Below are 19,744 nucleotides of genomic sequence, written 5' to 3'. Positions count from 1 at the left end.
CGCACCTGCAGCATATGGAGGTTCCCAGGCTAGGAGTTGAACCAAAGCTACGGCTGCCAACCTACACCAGAGCCATAGCAACACCAGATCCGAGCCGCATCTGTGACCTACACCGCAGCTCACGGCAATGCCAGATCCCCAACCCACTGAGCGAGGCCGAGCATCGAACCTGCCTCCTCATGGATGCGCGTCGGATTCATTGCCACTGCGCCACAACAGGAGCTCCTCAGTCCTTGTTGTTACTAACCGTACTCCATTGTTCCATTGTGTGCATATCCCACATTTTATTTATCCATTTGCCAGTTGATGTTACCATTTCAAAACCTTTTTGGTACAATCCTAAACTACAGTAAGTATTGGCGGAGTACATGTTGTGCGTGGCTTTTGAGTTTATGTTAGGGTAAATAAAATGTTTTTGACATACACATACTACTGTCATTTCTTTTCGTTTTTGTTGTCAGGGTATGATTAATCTGTATGGAGCTCACCCATTCTTCCTGTGCCTTGAAGACACCAGCGGCTACTCTTTTGGGGTTTTTCTGATGAACAGTAATGCCATGGGTAAGAAACATCTTTTTGTCATGATGGGAATACGTATTAGGAAGCTGCTTCTATAAGAATTATTTTCATGGTGAGATCAGCGTTTGACAGAAGGCATATTGGACCTGCAGTGCTTCTATAGAAACTGGACCCCAAGACTAGGTTCCCCTGTTTACAAATCCAGTTCGCGCTGGAAGCTATTTTCATTGAAAACGGCTACAAGGTTCTCTTTTGATGCACGGGTCCTCATGATATTTTAAAGATTATAGGCTCCATTGAGCCAAATATACCGGCAGATACCTGTATGTTTCAAAGATACCTGCAGATCTCAACGCATAAACCGTGCTCTCTGTTCTGTAGGCAGCAAGGCTGTGTCTTGAAGGCTGCTTCTCATGGCCCACCCCTTCCCCCACTCCAGAATCTTCCTTCTCTGGCTTCTGGATTAATGGTACTCTAATGAGAGTTTATTTTTATTTTGTAATTGTAGTTAAACTCATCTAATAAGGTTTTTTAAACGTTTCCCTTAGGTTAAATCACTTGCAAATCACAGAAGTTTCTATTTTTATATGGCCAGATTAAAACAGAATTTGCCCCGCTTTTTCTTAAGAAAATCAATTCTTTACCATTTTTTTTTAACCTATGTAATATTTTGATAAACTTCAGCAGTCGTCTACAAAAAAGAGCATACGTGATTTTCATCTCTTTCAGAATGAGACCGAGGCCTGTTTTGGGTAGTCATATATTCATATTCCAGAGAGGAGTGTATTTCTAACCACAACATTCTAACGACTCATCTTTTTTTTTCTTTTTTTGTCTTTTTGCCTTTTCTAGGGCTGCTTCTGCAGCATATGGAGGTTCCCAGGCTAGGGGTCTAATCGGAGCTGTGGCCACCAGCCTACACCAGAGCCACAGCAACGCAGGATCCGAGCCGCGTCTGCAGCCTACACCACAGCTCACGGCAATGCTGGATCCTTAACCCACTGGGCAAGGCCAGGGATCAAACCCACAACCTCATGGTTCCTAGTCGGATTCGTTAACCACTGTGCCACAACGGGAACTCCAACGACTCATCTTTTTTTAAAAATTTTTTTAAGGGCCACACTGGCAGCATATGGAAGTTCCCAGGCTAAGGGTCCAATTGAAGCTGCCACTGCCGGCCTACGCCACAGCCACGCCAGATCTGAGCCACATCTGCAACCTACACCACAGCTCATGGCAACGTCGGATCATTTAACCCACTGAGCAGGGCTAGGGATGAAACCCTCATTATCATGGATACTAGTTGGGTTCTTTACTGCTGAGCCACAATGGGAACTCCATAACAATTCTCGCTTAATCCTTTCAGAGGTCACCCTCCAGCCCGCTCCTGCTATCACTTATCGTACCACTGGGGGCATTCTCGACTTCTACGTGTTCCTGGGAAATACTCCAGAACAGGTGGTTCAGGAGTATCTGGAGGTAAGGGCTTTGCACTTAGATCTAAAACACTTACTATAAGTTAATAAGAGAAAAATAAAATTGTTGAGTAACCTTTGGATTCTAAATGCTGGGACTGTGATCTTTCATTCATTGTTATTTTATTTTGAGGCATTTTTTGGGGGGAGGGTCTCCATTCATTCATTTATTTAATTTTTGCTTAAATTTGTTCAAGCCAGGCTTTTGATACCTGAAAAGATGACAAGTCCCCAAAACACAGTCTTTAAGAGAAGCGCAGTGAAAAGGAAGCGGCTACCTGGCAAACAGGAGCAGCACTAGCCGAGACACAGAGAGAATTGGATTAGAAAACTCACTTGTGCCATGTCAGTATCTTTATTCACTAAATGTGATGCACCTCTGGCAGAGATCAAGCTTCCCTTCTGTTGAGGCACATTTATTGAGTGCCTTTTGCATACTGAAGAGGCACAGTGCAAGTCTTGAGAAATGTAAAAATAAGTTAGAGGCCATCCTATTTTCAAAGATCTCATAGTCCGTCTCTGTATGATCCATCATCCCAAAGCTCTAAGGCCATAAATCAGCAATGTTTATTCATTCATTAGTGAAAAGCAACTATGTGAAGGGAACTGTGCTATTTACTTTTGATTCAAACTGTGGGGCAGGAAGGAAGTTTAGACACCATTTAGCCTAAAACCAGAAAGATGAAGTGATTTGTTTAAGATGAGGCAGTAAAGCATATGAAATATAATTCCAGTTGCAAGTGAATTTATAATCGTATAGGAGAAATGTGACATAGCCTGAAATAATTATGATAGGAAATACCTTATAATGAATGCTGTTAATGAGATGCAGATGCATTCTGTGGGAATTCAGAGGCCTGAGAGAGTGCCCCCTACTGAGGGATCTCTCCTGGGGGAGGACAGGACAGTGGCTCTCAGGGAACATGTAAGACCGGGCTGTATCTGGGATCCTCTCAGAATGTTGGCTTGAGCAACTCAGACTTGGATTTTAAACACAGTTCCGTATTTTATCACCATTCCACCTAGCGGTCTGCATTCCTTTATGCTTAGCACGTACCACTGTCTGAAATTATATTATGTGAGGGCAGACCTGTGTTTGCTTTATGCTGCTATATCCCACGTGCCTACGTCAGCCCTTGCCACATCATAAATGCTTAGAAAATATTTATTGAGGGGATGAATGTTACTTCCTCCCACCCCTAAGATAATATTGTAATTCAAGCATTTTCAGCAAATCCCATTATTTTCTCGTATTGCAGTTGTCAGAACTACACGTAGATAGTCGACACATATGAGTTGTAGAATTTTGCACATTACCCTAGGAGGTTACTCTTGGCTCCGACATTTTTAGCGCTGAGGACTTTACAGGAAATGAGACGGGACACAGTGCTACAGTGTTTATTCTAAATGCTTAGACGCTTCTTTATCTTTTCAGCTTGTTGGACGACCATTCTTGCCTCCCTACTGGAGTCTTGGGTTCCAGCTTAGTCGTAGGGATTATGGTGGCATCGACGGGTTGAAAAAAGTTGTAAACCGAAATCGTGCAGCTGAGATCCCATATGTAAGCTGGAACTTCTCTTATCATATATAAGATACCATTTCTTATCTTGTGTTTTTTTGCATCTAATTCAGTTTGTTGGGAAAAACGGAAGTAGATGGATAGGTGGATAGATAAACATACATATCTACTATCAGAGATTTGCATGCTAAATTCTCTCTTTCACCGTGGAAAGAGCACAGTTTACGGACAGATGTATATATTTTTGAATTTTAGCTTTTGATAAGATTATCTGACTCTAATTTTGAAAGCTTAAGGATTGCAAAGCATTTATCATGTTCGTGTCGACTAGTAAATGGATAATTAGATAATTTTCTATTACAATAGATAATTATGTTCTCATTTATAAGGGATGATAGATAATTATTTAGACAATTATGAGCTATTATAATAGATATTTATTATGAGCTATTACAATAGATAATTATGTTCTCATTTATAAGGGATAATAGGTAATTATTAGGTAATTATGATCTATTATAATAGATAATAGCTATTATAATAATTATGTTCTCATTTATAAGGGAGGGATAATAGATATCCATTATAATCTATGATAATAGCTAATTATGTTCTCATTTATAATTTATAAAGGAGGGAACCAAGACTCAGATGTTAACTGGCGCAACATTGCGTAAAGCCAGGAAGAGAACCCGACCTTATGCAATGTTGGGCTAGTTGATTAACGTCTGAGTTCCCTTCCTTATAAATGAGAACATAAGACTTACTTTGGTGGGCTAGTAATGAAAAATGCCTTCATCTCTGCACAGAAAGCATGTAGCACAGAGGGTAAACTCCATCAAAGTTAGCTGTTAACGTACAAGAAAGCAACCCCTGGGGTGATATCGTTACTAAGAGCTGCTGATTATAATAATGACTTACAGTAAGTGAGTTTCTCGTAGTGACCTGTATACTCTTTGCAGATATAGCCAACTCGAATTTTGAAAGCTCTAGGATTGCAGAGTATTTATGATGTTCGTGTCTACTCATTCATACATAATTATTAGATGTCTAGTATTTGATAAGTTTCTTCAGGAGATGCGTATCATGGTTAATGAAGTTATCAACGTATTTTGGGCTTGATCTTTGGATCTGTGTGGCAGGCATGGATTTGGTCAGCTTCAGAAGAAAGACTGTACAAGTGGAAAAGACTTTGGCCTGATCTCAGGATTTTTTAGTCCCTTCTCAGAATAGCAATGAGGGCAGGCAGGAGACTTGTTCCTGTGAGAAAACAGCCCACAGTATTTTTTTGGTGTTAAGGGGAAATTAATCACGGGTCTCATTTTACTTTGTCCATATCTGCTCTCTGTAAACATCCAATTCCAAGAGGAATCAGACCAAGTCTTGTCACATCTTTCTTATTTTACACAGTGCTTTCACATTTGTGGTTAACTCCCATTTATTGGCGCTTTGTAAGTGAGGAAATGGAGACACTGCATGCTTAGCAACTTTTCTAAGACCATTCCAGCTAAATGGCAGGACGTTTCTTTTGGAGGGAGGGGGTGCACCTGCTGCCTATGGAAGTTCCTAGGCTAGGGGTCAAATTGGAGCTGCAGCTGCTGGCCACAGCCACAGCCACAGCAATGCCAGATCCAAGCCACATCTTCGACCTGTGCTGCAGCTCACAGCAACACTGGATCCTTAACCTACTGAGCAAGGCCAGGGATCAAACCCGCCTCCTCATGGATGCTAGTTGGGTTCTTAACCTGATGAACCACAATGGGAACTCGCCCAAAGCAGTTCTTTTGACGACAGGTGGTGCTGCTTTCTTTTTTCTTTTTTCTTTTTCTTTCTTTCTTTCTTTCTTTTTTTTTCTTTTTAGGGCTGCACCTGCAGCATATGGAGATTCCCAGCCTAAGGGTCTAATCAGAGCTACAGTTGCCGACCTACACCACAGCCACAGCAACGTGGGATCCGAGCCGCATCTGTGACCTACACCGCAGCTCACGGCAATGCTGGATCCTTAACCCACTAAGCAAGGCCAGGGATCGCACCCCCAGTCTCATGGTTCCTAGTTGATTGATTTCCGCCGCACCACAATGGGAACTCCTGGTGCTGCTTTCAGTCTGTCCCCCTGCTTCTGATGGGAAGGGCTTTTTTGAAGTGTTGCTGATTCCCAAACAAATGAGCTTCCATGGATGGAATCTTTCCCTCCACAGGCCTGTGGAGGACATGGGGGTCCTAAATGATTGCCCAGTGTTACAACAGATGATACGACCCTGGCAGCACATCCATCGCAAGCCACATTTTCCATCAGGCCTGTACGCCAGAGCCTCTGCATGCTTGGCTACATGGGGAAAATGCACTTATAAGACCTTCATGTATCTTTGGAGTATATGGTAGATTAGGAAAAAAAGATTGTCTGGAATCCAAGAGCCTATCACCGTAGCCCCGTTGGACCTCTAAGCACCATGCACATGACCTTGGGAAATGTCACCTACCCCCTTCATATGCACATCTGATTGAGTGTTAATGACTCATCCAAGGTCGCACAACTGTTAGTGGCAGAAACGCTTCTATTCCTTAGATGTGATTCTCATGTAGGGTTAAGCTTTCTATCTCTTGCCCTTAATTGTCTGACTTCCTTGCCAAATCTTATACACAATAGTAGTCACTGTTATGCTATGGCACACGTGAAAAATAATTTTAAAACCAAGAATTAGGAAAAAGGAAGCCTTCCTAGAAAATGTGGTTGATTTCATCTACTGTATGAGTTCAGTGATCTGCCTTATGCCACAGGCTGTGGTGGCAAAGTGCTTTCTCTTGTCTGGATCTTGAGATGTGAGGAATTTTTATGTCCGGATAGTCCGCTTAAGACTTTCAGTTTCTGAGTCTAGGGCACAGGGTTAAGGAAAGAGCCCTCTGGAGGATTCCCAAAACTTTTTCTCTTCTTGGAGATTTGACAGTTTAATTTCTGGTCAGTCTCATTTAGTTAAGGATGGTTGGCAGTTGTGCTTTCGCCTCCTTTTCACGTGCAGATGTTTAAAGTCAGATGTAAGTAAGCTTATGGGACCTAGGGAGGGTTATTCTAGACACAGCGGGTGGGTAAAGAAGTTGAGCGTTCTGAAAGAAGGCCCCAATTTCTAGAAACTCCCTGTCACTTCTAGCCTGGAGTCGCCTGACTGCCATTAGAAAAGAATTGGTTTCTTAAAAGAGAAAAATAATGGGGGAAACCTCTGCTTTATGACAGCAGAAATTGACACGACATTGTACATCAACTGTCACTTAAAAAGTTAAAACATGAAGCTCTGTCTTTGTTCTTTATCTTTGTTCGTTGTGACTCTAGCCATTTTGTAAGGCAGGAAGACCATTTTCCCCTCTCTGATATGTTCTAGCTTGATGTGTAGACTCCAAGTTAGAACACGTTTATAGCGTTACTAATATGCTCATTCAAACAAATGTTGAAAGAGCACCTGTTTTCTGTCAAGCATCCACGCTTTCAAGTTACAAGGATGAACGAGACCCAGTCCCTACCCCAAGTTCCTCCCAATACCTTACTACGTGCTTCTATCAGGATGAAGAGGTAAACCTGCAATCTACAAGTGCCAGCATCTTTGAAAAAGGGCTTAGTTACTCCTAGAAGGTAGCAAGTCCAGGAAGTTTCAGAATCATTAAGAAATGATTAAAATCAGTGATCTCATATGGCACGTGTCTTTCTCTTTCTGGCCTCCTTCACTTAGTATGAGAGTCTCTAGTTGCATCCCTGTTGAACGCTCATATTTTTCCAGCAACATGGTCTTATTTCTTGGTTCTAACCGACCAGCACTGTCTTTCAGGATGTCCAGTACTCTGATGTAGACTACATGGATGGAAAGAAGGATTTCACTGTTGATGGAGTGGCTTTCTATAATCTCTCAGGTTTTGTCAGAGAGTTACATAGCTATGGATTGAAATATGTAATTATGATGGTATGTACAAACACAGAATGGTTGCCTAGTTTTTCCTTTCAAAGTGGAAAAAAGTTGCAAAACAATACTTATGATTTTATTTATTTATTAGCATCCTGGCATCGTAAATAACTCTGACTACCCTCCTTATGTGAATGGAAGAGAAAAGAGAGTGTGGATCTTGGGGAACAAAGGTGCTGTCATTGGGCAGGTAATTTCTCAGAAACATCAGTAAATTACAGTCATTTGGGGAAGTTTGCGCTTTTGGTATGAGGATGGGTCGAAGGCAAGTTATGGTGGCATTATGGTTTTCATGACTTTAAAGTTTTCTTTTATTACTGTTTTTAGACCAGTAGATTTAATAGTAGAATGATTAAATTTCTGAAGGATTTTTTTAATTGAAATATATTTAATATATAATGTATAAATTTAAAGTGTACAGTTTGATACATGTATGTCTTGCAGTATGATTGTCACTGTAGTGATAGTGCTATATATATATATATACTGTCACTATTTAGGCATATGTAAATTGCATACATTTTATTACTTGAGTGTACAGTTGTCCCTAAATGACAACCTATAAATTTGCTGGGAAAATGAGCAAGAAATTATACACAAAACCCTTGTCCCATCAATTGTTAATAATTTGGCTATGGCTATATCTGTGTGCTATTTGTGGAAAATGTTAGCGGCTACACTTTGATAGAAATAGATAGGAAGAGAAGATAGGGTAAGAAATATTGGCCCTGGATAAAAAACGTGAAATTCATTTAACCATTTAAAAAAGACAATTTACTATTGCCGTTGGAGTGGATAAGCCATGAGATCTTGCTGTATGGCACTGGGAACTATATCTAGTCACTTATGATGGAGCATGATAATGTGAGAAAAAAGAATGTATATATGTATGTGTGACTGGGTCACCTTGCTGTATGGTAGAAAATTAACATAACACTGTAAACTAACCATAATGAAAAAGAAATCACTTAAAAAAATTTTTAAAAATTAAAAAGGCTACTTACATGTCCCAAACTAACACATTATTAATAAACATCATGATTCAAACTGGGTTTTAAATGACCTTTAATTAATAACACACTAAAAGAATTCAATTGTTCTCTTCTCAAATATTATCTACCTAGATTTCCAATGCTTTAAATGGTTCATCTCCTAGTGGGCCTGACATAATGAATTTTACTTTCTTTTTTTTTTTAAATAGGAAAAAGACATTTGGTGGCTTCTTATCTAGTTAATCAGTTGTTTTTCCTTTTTTTTTTTTTTTTTTTCTTTTCTTTTTTTTGGTTCCTTGCAGTTATTTTACTGTGGAGTTTTTGAAGGAGAGTCACAAAATTCAATTCCAAAGTAATAAGATGCAGGGGGGGCTTCTAGGAGAAGAAGCCGTCACCAGCAGTAAACTCTCAGTGAACTGTCAAACAGACTAATCGCCGCAGCTTTCATTTTTGTTCTTTAGGGGTACCCAGGATGGACAGTCTTTCCTGACTTCAGTAATCCAGCTTGCACTGAATGGTGGAAAGACCAGTTCGTTGAATTTAACAGTACTCTGGAGTTTGATGGAGTGTGGATTGTAAGTTGCTATTTCAGGATCAAGCTTCTTTTGCAAACAGAGATTCTCCAGTTGTGAGATGAACTTTGATCTGTAATAAAGCAGTTTGTTTGACATAGTGGTATTTAAAATCCTTTTGCTTAATGTTGAGTTTATAAGCAGTAAATTACCCCCCCCCAAAAAAAACTGGATTTTACTTCTATATTTGCCACTAACTGGTCATTCCTTTTTGAGAAAGTCCTCCAGTTTCTCATGGCTTCAGCTTTTTCCTCCATCAACTACATTTGAACTTTAAAAATACTGTTTTATTAGAAGCTATTGTTACTGTTTGTCATACTGATTAATTAAAATTAAAGTTAATGATTAGAGAAAAATTTAGTGATCCCCCCTTTTTAGGTGGGGATGGCTGGTGGGGATATGTCTTTGATTTTTTTAATTTAATTTTTTTTTTTTTTTTTGCTTTTTAGGGCTGTACCCATGGCATATGGAAGTTCCCAGGCTAGGGGTTGAATTGGAGCTACAGCTGCCAGCCTACACCACAGCCACAGCAATGGGGGATTCAAGCTTTGTCTGTAACCTGCACCACAGCTTTCGGCAATGTGGGATCCCTGACCCACTGAGCAAGGCCAGGGATCGAACCCACATCCTCCTGGATACTAGTCAGATTTGTTTCCACTGCACCACACTGGGAACTCCCTGTGTTTGAAATTTTAAAAATTAACTTTTTTGTCTTTTTTTTTTTTTTTTTTTTGTCGTGTTTTTTGCCATTTCTTGGGCCGCTCCCGTGGCATATGGAGGTTCCCAGGCTAGGGGTTGAATCGGAGCTGTAGCCGCCAGCCTATGCCAGAGCCACAGCAACGCGGGATCCGAGCCGCGTCTGCAACCTACACCGCAGCTCACGGCAACGCCAGATCATTAACCCACTGAGCAAGGGCAGGGATCGAATCCGCAACCTCATGGTTCCTAGTTGGATTCGTTAACCACTGCGCCACGACGGGAACTCCTAAAAATTAACTTTTTAAAATCAGAATTAGGAATCATGCATTTCTAATCAACTTTGAAGAAATAGATATGAGTGCACTTATATCTTCCTTTTGCCCTACATCGAGTGGAATAAAAGACGGGAAATTTAAAAAATTGAAATATTATCCTATCTTATGTTCTTTAAAACAATACTGAAACCATAATAGCAATAATTAAAATCATGCTATTTATAAGGTAAGCATCAGTCTTTGAAATGCTATTTCTTAACTGATTGACAATTCATTCAGTATAAAAGATGAAATGTGCCTGATAACATTTAGAGCTAGAAGACACCTTATGTATCATCTAACCCCAAAGAAGAAAGGCAGGTCAAGAACACTGGGGGCTTTTAGTTCAGTAAATACGACTCAGTAGCTACTGTGTGTCAGTAACATTTCCCACTTGTGTATTTGTGTTTGTGTAGGAAATGGATGAAGTATCCAGCTTCCTCCAAAGTCCTGATCATGAGTGTGAACTGAACAACTTGAACTTTCCTCCTTTCACTCCTCGTAAGTTTTCGTTCACCTGTTTGCTGGTGTTCTGGGCACGAGACGTGTAAAACAACCTCACGGTACTCAGTGCGGCCACGAGACATTCCACTTCCTAGTTCAGGGGACTCCCCACCCCCAGACACCCTGGCCACCCTGACGGCCCTGACCCGTCAGAGAGCTTGCTGCCTTGTGTGGTCTCTGATTGCCTTTTTGCTGCCACAATCCTGGGGCAGGGACACAGTGAAGCCACACCTCCGGTGGCTGTAGGGTTTTACGTTTTTCCATCCTGTTCCCTGTCTCTAAACCCCTCATACACGTGGTTTACTTTTAAACTAAGCAAAGACTATCAGACTGTGTTAAGGTATAGATTACCTTCCATTACAGTAAATGTTTAATTTTATTTTCTTTCTTCCTTCCCCCTTCCCTCTCTCCCTCCCTCCCTTTTTCCTTCCTTCCTTCCTCTGCAGCAATTTAAAGTATCAGTGTTTCCTTTTATGTCCTTTCTATTTTTAGGTCCCATTTATTTTTTTAATAAAAGTTGGTTTACAATGTTGTGCCAATTTCTGCTGTACAGACAGGTGTAGGTCCCCTTTCTAATCAAAGTCAATTATCCAGTCCCTGAATTTGAAATAACGTGTGTGTGTATGTGTGTGTGTCTGTGTGTGAGAGAAAGACAAATGGAGACGAGAGGCAGAGAAAATAGATTCTGCCAAAAGCTGGAAACAAATGAACCCCATATCTCAATAGATAAACACAACACAAGTTCACTTGTTGCTTATGTAATAGTCTAGGGGGGCATGTATGGCCCTCATCCAGGCAGTGACTCTGGGATCTAGTTACTTCCATAGCCTGTTCTCTCCTCTCAAAATCCTTTGATCCCAGTTTCCTGGGTGAAAGAGAGGGTAGAGGGAGCTTTATGGACACACCCGGAACTGGGGCGTATTCAATTTGCTCACATTCCTTTGGCCAGAATTCAATCACACAGTCTCAGCTTAATTTTAAGTGAAAATGTGAACTCTATTCCCAGGGAGAGAATGCAGGCCTGGTGAACATCTGGCTAGTCTCTGCCAGTTTGTTCACTTCAAATGCACCCTTGAACCAAAGTTTAGCTCTTTCTTTAGACCCCTTTGGTCACTGTCGGAGTGGAGAACTTTTTTAGGTGGAATCTTGACTTTAAACTGTTTAACTTTTTGCAAAATCTGTTTGCTTCTCTTATTTCTTCTTTATCCTTCTCTGCTCAGTCTGTGTTCCCCCAATTTTTTTTTTCACTGTGGATCAACTTATCATGTGCCCCCGCCTTTTTTTTTTTTTTTTTTTTTGGCCATGCCTGCAGCATTCAGAAGTTCCCAGGCAAGGGATCAGACCCAAGCCACATCAGTGACAATGCCAAGTCCTTAACCACTAGGCTACCAGGGAACTCCTCGGGTTTCCCTTTTAATCTTCTTTTTTTTTTTTTTTTTTTTTTTTTTTTTCATCTTTTTGCCATTTCTTGGGCCGCTTCCGCGGCATATGGAGGTTCCCAGGCTAGGGGTTGAATCGGAGCTGTAGCCACCGGCCTACGCTAGAGCCACAACAACGCAAGATCCGAGCCGCGTCTGCAACCTACACCACAGCTCACGGCAACGCCGGATCGGTAACCCACTGAGCAAGGGCAGGGATCGAACCCGCAACCTCATGGTTCCTAGTCGGATTCGTTAACCACTGCGCCACGATGGGAACTCCTTAATCTTCTTCTTAGTCAAAACTGTGGTGTTTTTTCAGACAGAAAACTGCAATCTCATCACCTTCTGCCTGCTTCTGTCCAGCACCCCATTCCCTCCCTGCCAGCATTAGGTCTATCTATATATTAATAACCAGCCGCTATGCCTCATAGCTGGGCCGCTCCTCACATTTTCAGGATTGGACAGTATACATTAGCATGATAAAGACTAGATAAATTAGCTTTGACCCTGGAAAAGTTTTAGTGTCTTTTCTATAATTGAAGTAGTTGTGAATCTCATTTCACAAGCTGAACTGTGCCAGAAACAGAATTTTCTTTCTTTCTCTCTTTCTTTTGCTTTTTAGGGCTGCACCTGTGGCACATGTAAATTCCCAGGTTAGGGGTCAAATTGGAGCCACAGCAACATAGGATCCAAAACACATCTACAACCTATGCCACAGTTCGTGGCAATGCCGGATCCTTAACCCATTGAGTGAGGCCAGGGATTGAACCTGCATCCTCATGGATACTAGTCAAATTCATTTCTGCTGTGCCACAACGGGAACTCTTCTTTATGTTTTGGTAATTCAGCTTAGTTCTGACTCCAAACCCTGATCCTGTGGGGCTGGTGGAAAAAATTCACCCTCAGTGTTTCCTGGCTGCATTGCTTTCTGGAATTGTGCCTCAGCCTGAGGTCCTGTGTGCAGGCCAGGCTGCATGAAGGAGGGGCAGATACTGCCCCCAGTCACTGGTCTTCAAAGAGAAGAGAAAAAAAAAGCAATTGCATCAATGAGGAGTTAGGGGTTACAAACTACTGTGTATGAAACAACAAGGTCTTCCTCTATAGCACAGGGACTATATTCAGTCTCATAATAAATCATAATGAAAAAGAACATGACTGAATCATTAATGAACACAACATTGTAAATCACCTATACTTCTACTCAAAAAATAATTTAAAAATGAGAAAGAAATAAAAGTGATTACAGGGCATAGGGCAGAAAATGTTGAGCATTTTAGGTATGAGAAAGGGGCAATACCATAGTAATTGTAATGGTTTCTAGAGGTAGGATCTCAGTTCTTCTTCATGAAACTGCTCGAACAATCTTACTTCACTTTTTAAAAAAAGTTTAGGAGCTCCCGTTGCGGTGCAGTGGAAATGAATCCGACTAGTATCTGTGAGGATGCAGGTTCGATCCCTGGCCTCACTCAGTGGGTCAAGCATCTGGCATTGCTGTGAACTGTGGCGTAGGTCACAGACTCGGCTGGGATCCCACACTGCTGTGGCTGTGGTGTAAGCCGGCGGCTATAGCTCTGATTCAACCCCTCGCTTGGGAATTTCCATATGCTGCAGGTGCAGCCCTCAAAAGCACAAAAGCAAAAAAAGAAAAAAGAAAAGCAGCAGCAAAGGACTAGGTAGTTATTTTGTTAAAGTTGGTTGATAAGGTCATGCGTCACTGATGGATATTTCCCCGCAGGTGTCGTGGACCGCTTGCTTTTTGCAAGAACCCTCTGCATGGACGCTGAGTTTCACGAGGGCCTTCACTATGATGTCCACAGCCTGTATGGCTACTTCATGGCAAGAGCCACAGACAGGTAAGCGCTTGGTTTTCCTCCTAATGCCAGATTTGGGGAAGTGGGAGGTGAAGGAGGGTTTCTCTTGTCCTTTATAAGCATGTTTTTCAAAAAAAATTTTTTTTGTAATTCTAGGGATGCAGAAATCCAAGTCTTACAGGCAGCTGAAAAGGTTTTCTCATGTAACCCCTTGGTTTCTGTGCAGGGTTATTTTTGATTGGCTTGTGACTAAGGGACTTCATTGTTTTAAAGCTATTCATAGCCAGTAGCAGTCATGTATTTAGAGCCCCTAGTTGGGCATGGCACTTGTTTGCATCCTGTTACTGAATATACCAGGGTTATTACACTAGGGTCGCCCTGTTTAGCCAATAAAAATACAGACCACCGAGTTAAACTTGCACTGGACATATTTGTATTAAAAATGATTGTTTAGATGAAATTCAAGTCCACCTGAGCATCCTATATGGATCTGGCCATGCCACACACCACGCGTTCCTGGCTCCCCACCCCTGCCCTCTACACACTGCCCACTCCAGTCCCCCCATCAGCCTCCCCTCTGGCCCAAGACACACACACAAACACACACACACACACACCACCACCACCACCACCACACACACACACACACACACCACCACCACCACCACCACCACCACGAAAGTCTAAGAAAGAGACAGATGCTTCCTGCAAAGCATTCAGTCCTTTTCATACCTCGTCATGCAGATTTTTTTGCTGATGACCTTGTAAATTGAGGAATAGCTCCCGGCAAGTTCTTCCCTTGGAAGGTGGTAAAATACGATCATTACACCTAAGAGAGCAGGACATTCAGGGCTACGTTTCAGGAGATTTTAATTGTGGATTTGTAAGGCAGAATTGGCTGGGGGATCTTCCAGTGGCTTAGCAAAGAGTTTGTCAATCTCTCTCTGCTTCTTTCCTTTTGCTTTGGTGTTTCTGGACCTCCACAGTGGGGATCAGGGAGATTTGATGTGCTTATGGGATGTTTCTCAGGCCCTCTCTTACCCGACTTCCCTGCCCGTGTGGCAGCACCGAGTGCTCCTTTGGTCTCAAGACGCCCCTCTGTCCTGGCACTGCTGCTCTCTTCCCAGCTGCCCCTTCTCAGACTTTGCATCAGGGTCTTTTTTGTATAAGGTCTACTCTCTTCCTATTGACAAGTCTTGGGAATCAATCCTCAGCCTTCTTCTCCTGGCGTTTACTGTGATTTGATCTGGGATTTTTTATTTATTAAATTTACAGTTATAGCTTAGATCTTTCCCTGTTCTTCAGACCCAGATATCCGAAACTATACCCTCTGACCTTCTATAATTGAGCATCTTATAATACTTCCACTAGCATGCACCTTACTCTGTTACCTGTTTCTGCACAGCCCCCACACGCTAGCTAACCTTTTTTATTTTAATTATTTATTTATTTAGCTTTTCAGGGCCACACTTGTAGCATATGGAGGTTCCCAGGCTAGTGGTGGAATCAGAGCTACAGCTGCCGGCCTACACCACAGCCACAGCAACACCAGATCCAAGCCACATCTGTGACCTACAACACAGCTCATGGCAACACCAGATCCTTAACCCACTTCACGAGGCCGAGGATCGAACCCCAACCTCATGGCTTCTAGTCTGATTCGGTTCCGCTGCACCACGCCGTGAACTCCCTAGCTGACCATGTTTGAAGCTGTTAAATTCCCTACCTTGGTTGGTGGCAGCACCATCCCCATCTACCAGACTCCCCAGACAGAAACCTGGTGTCATCTTTGAGTTCTTTGTCTCACACCTTCACGTGTCATCGGTCTTTGATCCTTTTGATTCTAAAATACTTCTAGAACTGTCTCCTTTCTTTCCCCACTGACACCTCTTAGTTAAGGTCGTCGTCATTGTTTGTACACAGCATTACACTACTCCCGTGACTCTTCTCCCTTCCCTGAATTCAGCTTGGTCTCCCACTGATCGGTCCTCTATTCCTGCTGCTCAGAGCATGGGCCAAGGACCAGCAACATGAGCTCACCTGGAAACGCGTTAGCATCTCGGGCCTCACTCTAGACCTCGAAATCAGAATCTGCCTTTTAACAAGACCCCCAGGTGTATTGAATGTATGTTAAAGTTTAAAAAGCACTTCTCTAGGAGTTCCTGTCACAGCTCAGCGGAAACGAAGCTGACCAGTATCCTTGAGGATGCAGGTTCTATCCCTGGCCTTGCTCAGTGGGTCGCAGACGTGGCTCGGCTCTGGCATTGCTATGGCTGTGGTGTAGATCAGCAGCTGTAGCTCTGATTTACCCCCTAGCCTGGGACCCTCCATATGCTGCAGGTGTGGCCCTAAAAAGACAACAACAACAACAGAAGCACTTCTCTATACTGCTGCCAAAGTGATTTCTGAATCACAGGTCTGCTCATTTCACTCTCCAGCGTAAAGTTACTTGTGCTTGGTACTTTCCATACAATAAAATCTAATCACCTTGACAAAACCTGTTAGGGGTTTTAGAACCCAACCCTCCCTTAGAATCTTTCTTTCATCTTTGCCACTTCTCATATTTTATGCACTGGTGAAATATGACTGCTTACTGTTCCCAAATCAAAAAGCTGTTTTATTCCTCTGTCTTCACTTCTGCTGTTCTGTCTGCATGGAATGGCCTTCCCTCACCTGACCATTGTACAGACTGATGCTTATCTTAAAAAAACCTCATCTCCGATGTTCGTTCTAGAAACAGTCCTAACATTTCTAGAAAACATTGGTTCCTCTTTTGGTGCGACCTTTGTTAATACTGCAATATGTTTAATATGAAAAATCTTACTTTTTTGTTTGTTTTTGGTTTTTTTTTTGCTTTTCAGGGCCGCACTCATGGCATAGGGAGGTTCCCAGGCTAAGGGTCTAATCAGAGCTGTTGCTTCCGACCTATACTACAGCCACAGCAATGCCAGATCCTTAACCCACTGAGTGGGGCCAGGGATCGAGCCTGCAACCTCATGGTTCCGAGTTGGATTCGTTTCCACTGCACCACGACAGGAACTCCAAAAATCTTACCCTTTTTAAGTATTCATTTTTTTTTTTCTTGCTGGCCTGTGAATTTCTTGAGGGCAAAGTTGCCCCTCTATCCTTCATGTGTGAACTAAAGACACTTGTTGAATGAATGCCTGGCCTGAGGACGAGGACGGGATGAGCCTCCAGGGAACTTAATTCTAGAGGCAGAGACTGTGCTGAGTCTGTTTTCTGGCACCATTTTGCCCGCATGACTTTGTATTAATGCTGGATTATCCAGGTGAGAGAGAACCCTTGTCTAGTAAACAAGGATTTTTTATCTCAATGGGGAAAAAAGCTTCAAGAAGAACACACATTTCTGATTTTGCTATCTTGTATTTTTTGGCTTCTTTGTCTCTCACTCTACCTTTCCGAGGAAATAACAGGAATAATAGTAAATAACAATAAGTAATGATCTAGTTAATAACTAGATTCACAAGACAGTTTCCTCATCTTTGACATGAGAAACTCAGCTTATTGTTTCCCATGGCCCCTTGCTGTTCTGATCGACCTGGACTCTTAGATGCATCTCTGCAAGAGTGGAAGGTGGGAGAGGGAGTGGATAACTGTCCAGGGCAGGAAGGCAGCGTCGGGACGGGCAGGGGGAAGGAAAGAGGGTTTAAGTTGCTTTATTGTTATTGTCTCCAGGTGTGGTCAAGTCCTGTGACGCCATGGTGGGGCTGATGAATACATTCCATTAGCTGTGGTTAATAGCTAAAAGGTAGCTATGACTACCCTGGGTTGGGCAGAATGGCCTAAATTCCCAGAGAACAGTGGGAATAAACATAACTTGGCCTTTGGGCATGAGGCAGAATTGGTGTAAATACAGATAAGTGATCCATCCAGTAGGATCTGGGTATCAGGAGAAGGGAAGTCCTAGATCTGATGACTCTCTGGCTCTACCTTACCTGGAAGCACAGTGGTTACGGATCTCCCCAAAGGATGAAATCCATCTGCCTCTAGACTGAACGCAGAATAGCAGATCCTCCCAGAGATCAGAACCTGACCATAAATAAACCGAACCTAGGGACAGAAAATAGACACGTAAGCATCTCTGAATAAGATTGTCTGTCTGAGCTGGGAAAAAACAGGCGGTTGTCTCATCTGTGTTACCGTAGTGGCCTGAACCAGGAGTTCCCACTGTGGCTCAGTGGGCTAAGAACCCAGCATAGTCTCCATTGATGATATGGGTCTTGCTCAGTGGGTTAAGGATCCAGTGTTGCTGAAAGCTGCAGTGTAGATGTGGTGTGGCTGTGGCTGTGGCGTATGCCTGCAGCTGCAGCTCTCATTCGACCCCTAGCCTGACAACTTCCATATGCTGCAGGTGCGGCCCTTAAAATAAACAAACAAACAAACAAACCAGAAACCTCAGATAACTTCATCCCTGTTTCAGTTCACACTAAGTTGAATATGTTTCTTTTGTGTCTGATGGTGGCAGAATGGAATAAACCCTCTAGCTAGTGGTAATGAAGGCAAAGTATCTGAATCAAAGGGGAAGGGGGATGAAATTTGAAGAAGGGGCCCTCTCTGCCAACCTACTCCCATCCGGGGTCATTAAATTGTCAGAACAGGGCACTTAACTTCCATAAACCAGTCTTCCAGTTCCGAGTGTTCTCCTTTGAGTCATTCTAAGGCATTCTGCATTTAGAGACCCTCTATAATGACCTTGGGAACACACAGTGGGGCAGCACTGGAGGTGGGGGTAGGGTCTGGGGGGACTTACCTGGTGCCTGGTGGTACGCTTTTCTCAGACCACGCATTGGAAGGAAAGGTAGAAGCGCTTGCCTGCAGAGCGCTAGCAGCAGTGGTGGCTTGGGCTTTACCATCCTGATTTTGGAATCCAAAGGAAGGTACGAACTGTAGAAGGAGAAGGGAGGCATGGAAATTTCAGTAAAGTGCCTACGTGAAAGCGCATGCAGAATAAAAGCTGGGAAAAGAGCCTCCCATGTCTAACAATCCCCATTTTAATTCCTTTCTTATAGTTTTATTTGATACGTAATATTTATGTGTAATACGATATGAATAGTATATACTTTGCAGAAAGTGTCATATGTCATTGTTGACATTTTACTTGTCACTTGATTTAGCATTTTGTTTGGCGTTCTCGTTTCAATTAATATTATTTTGTAGATATTATGATTTTCTAACATCGGGGATTGCTGCTAATAATAAGTTCTGAAGCTTCAGAGGTACCCAGGTGCCTGGAGCCCAGCTGGTGTACAAACTCTTAGGCCAGCAGTGGGTACAGGGTTCCAGCCCAAGCTGGCATTGTGCTAACAAACAGGATTGTCAATGGGCACCAAGGCATGGCCAAGGCACATTGGGAGAACTTTGTCTAGAGGGAGAAGATGAGGCCAAGACCTCAAAACATGGTTCTAGTGTGTGGTTGACCCAAAGCCAAGAGCACAACCAGATCCAACAAGACAGAGGAAACACAGTCAAGAAGACAGGGACCTAGAGAAACTCCCTGGGGGACTGGACTGTAGAGGTTTGTCCTGTCCTGTGAGATCTGAAACTTTATATGCAGAAGCGGGAAAGAAGCTCTTAAAATGCTAAACTAATTTGCTCACCTGACTCATGATACTTTGATGTTTTTTTTTCTGAGTTTGGTTGGAAAGCCCATTACTGCCCTGGGTATGAGAGAGTCCTAGATGCTCACAGCTCACTTCACAGTTAATTAACAGAGTTCCTTTTCAGGGCGATGGAGGCCATCCTCTCCAATAAAAGAGGCTTCATCCTGTCCCGTTCTACTTTTGCCGGATCTGGCACATTTGCTGGTCATTGGCTGGGGGACAACGCAGCCACATGGGATGATCTCCGATGGTCCATTCCCAGTATCCTGGAATTCAACCTATTTGGCATTCCCATGGTGAGTTTCACTCTCAATCAGGGGACCTTCACCCGTTATCCTTTGACGTTGTTT

General features: G+C 42.7%; 1 protein-coding gene across 1 annotated transcript in view; it reads left to right on the top strand.

Annotated features, from left to right (window-relative positions):
- MGAM2 (maltase-glucoamylase 2 (putative)) overlaps window positions 1-19,744 on the top strand; it is a 95,903-nt gene that overhangs the window by 23,065 nt on the left and 53,094 nt on the right. Inside the window, exons 8-16 of the mRNA XM_085005247.1 lie at window positions 462-561; window positions 1,886-1,998; window positions 3,430-3,555; window positions 7,329-7,460; window positions 7,552-7,650; window positions 8,914-9,027; window positions 10,454-10,538; window positions 13,698-13,815; window positions 19,519-19,690. Of these exons, the coding sequence (XP_084861373.1) occupies window positions 462-561; window positions 1,886-1,998; window positions 3,430-3,555; window positions 7,329-7,460; window positions 7,552-7,650; window positions 8,914-9,027; window positions 10,454-10,538; window positions 13,698-13,815; window positions 19,519-19,690 (1,059 nt within the window). The remainder of the gene's footprint in view (window positions 1-461; window positions 562-1,885; window positions 1,999-3,429; window positions 3,556-7,328; window positions 7,461-7,551; window positions 7,651-8,913; window positions 9,028-10,453; window positions 10,539-13,697; window positions 13,816-19,518; window positions 19,691-19,744) is intronic.

The sequence above is a fragment of the Sus scrofa genome, chromosome 18 (genome assembly GCF_054392235.1).
Source record: "Sus scrofa isolate SSC_HxYL_T2T_F1_AM1 chromosome 18, Sscrofa_HxYL_maternal_Yorkshire_Landrace_v2.0, whole genome shotgun sequence".
In the NCBI taxonomy this organism is placed as follows: domain Eukaryota; kingdom Metazoa; phylum Chordata; class Mammalia; order Artiodactyla; family Suidae; genus Sus; species Sus scrofa.
The sequence above is the reverse complement of the archived record's forward strand: the minus strand, read 5'-3'. Positions and strand labels throughout refer to the sequence as shown.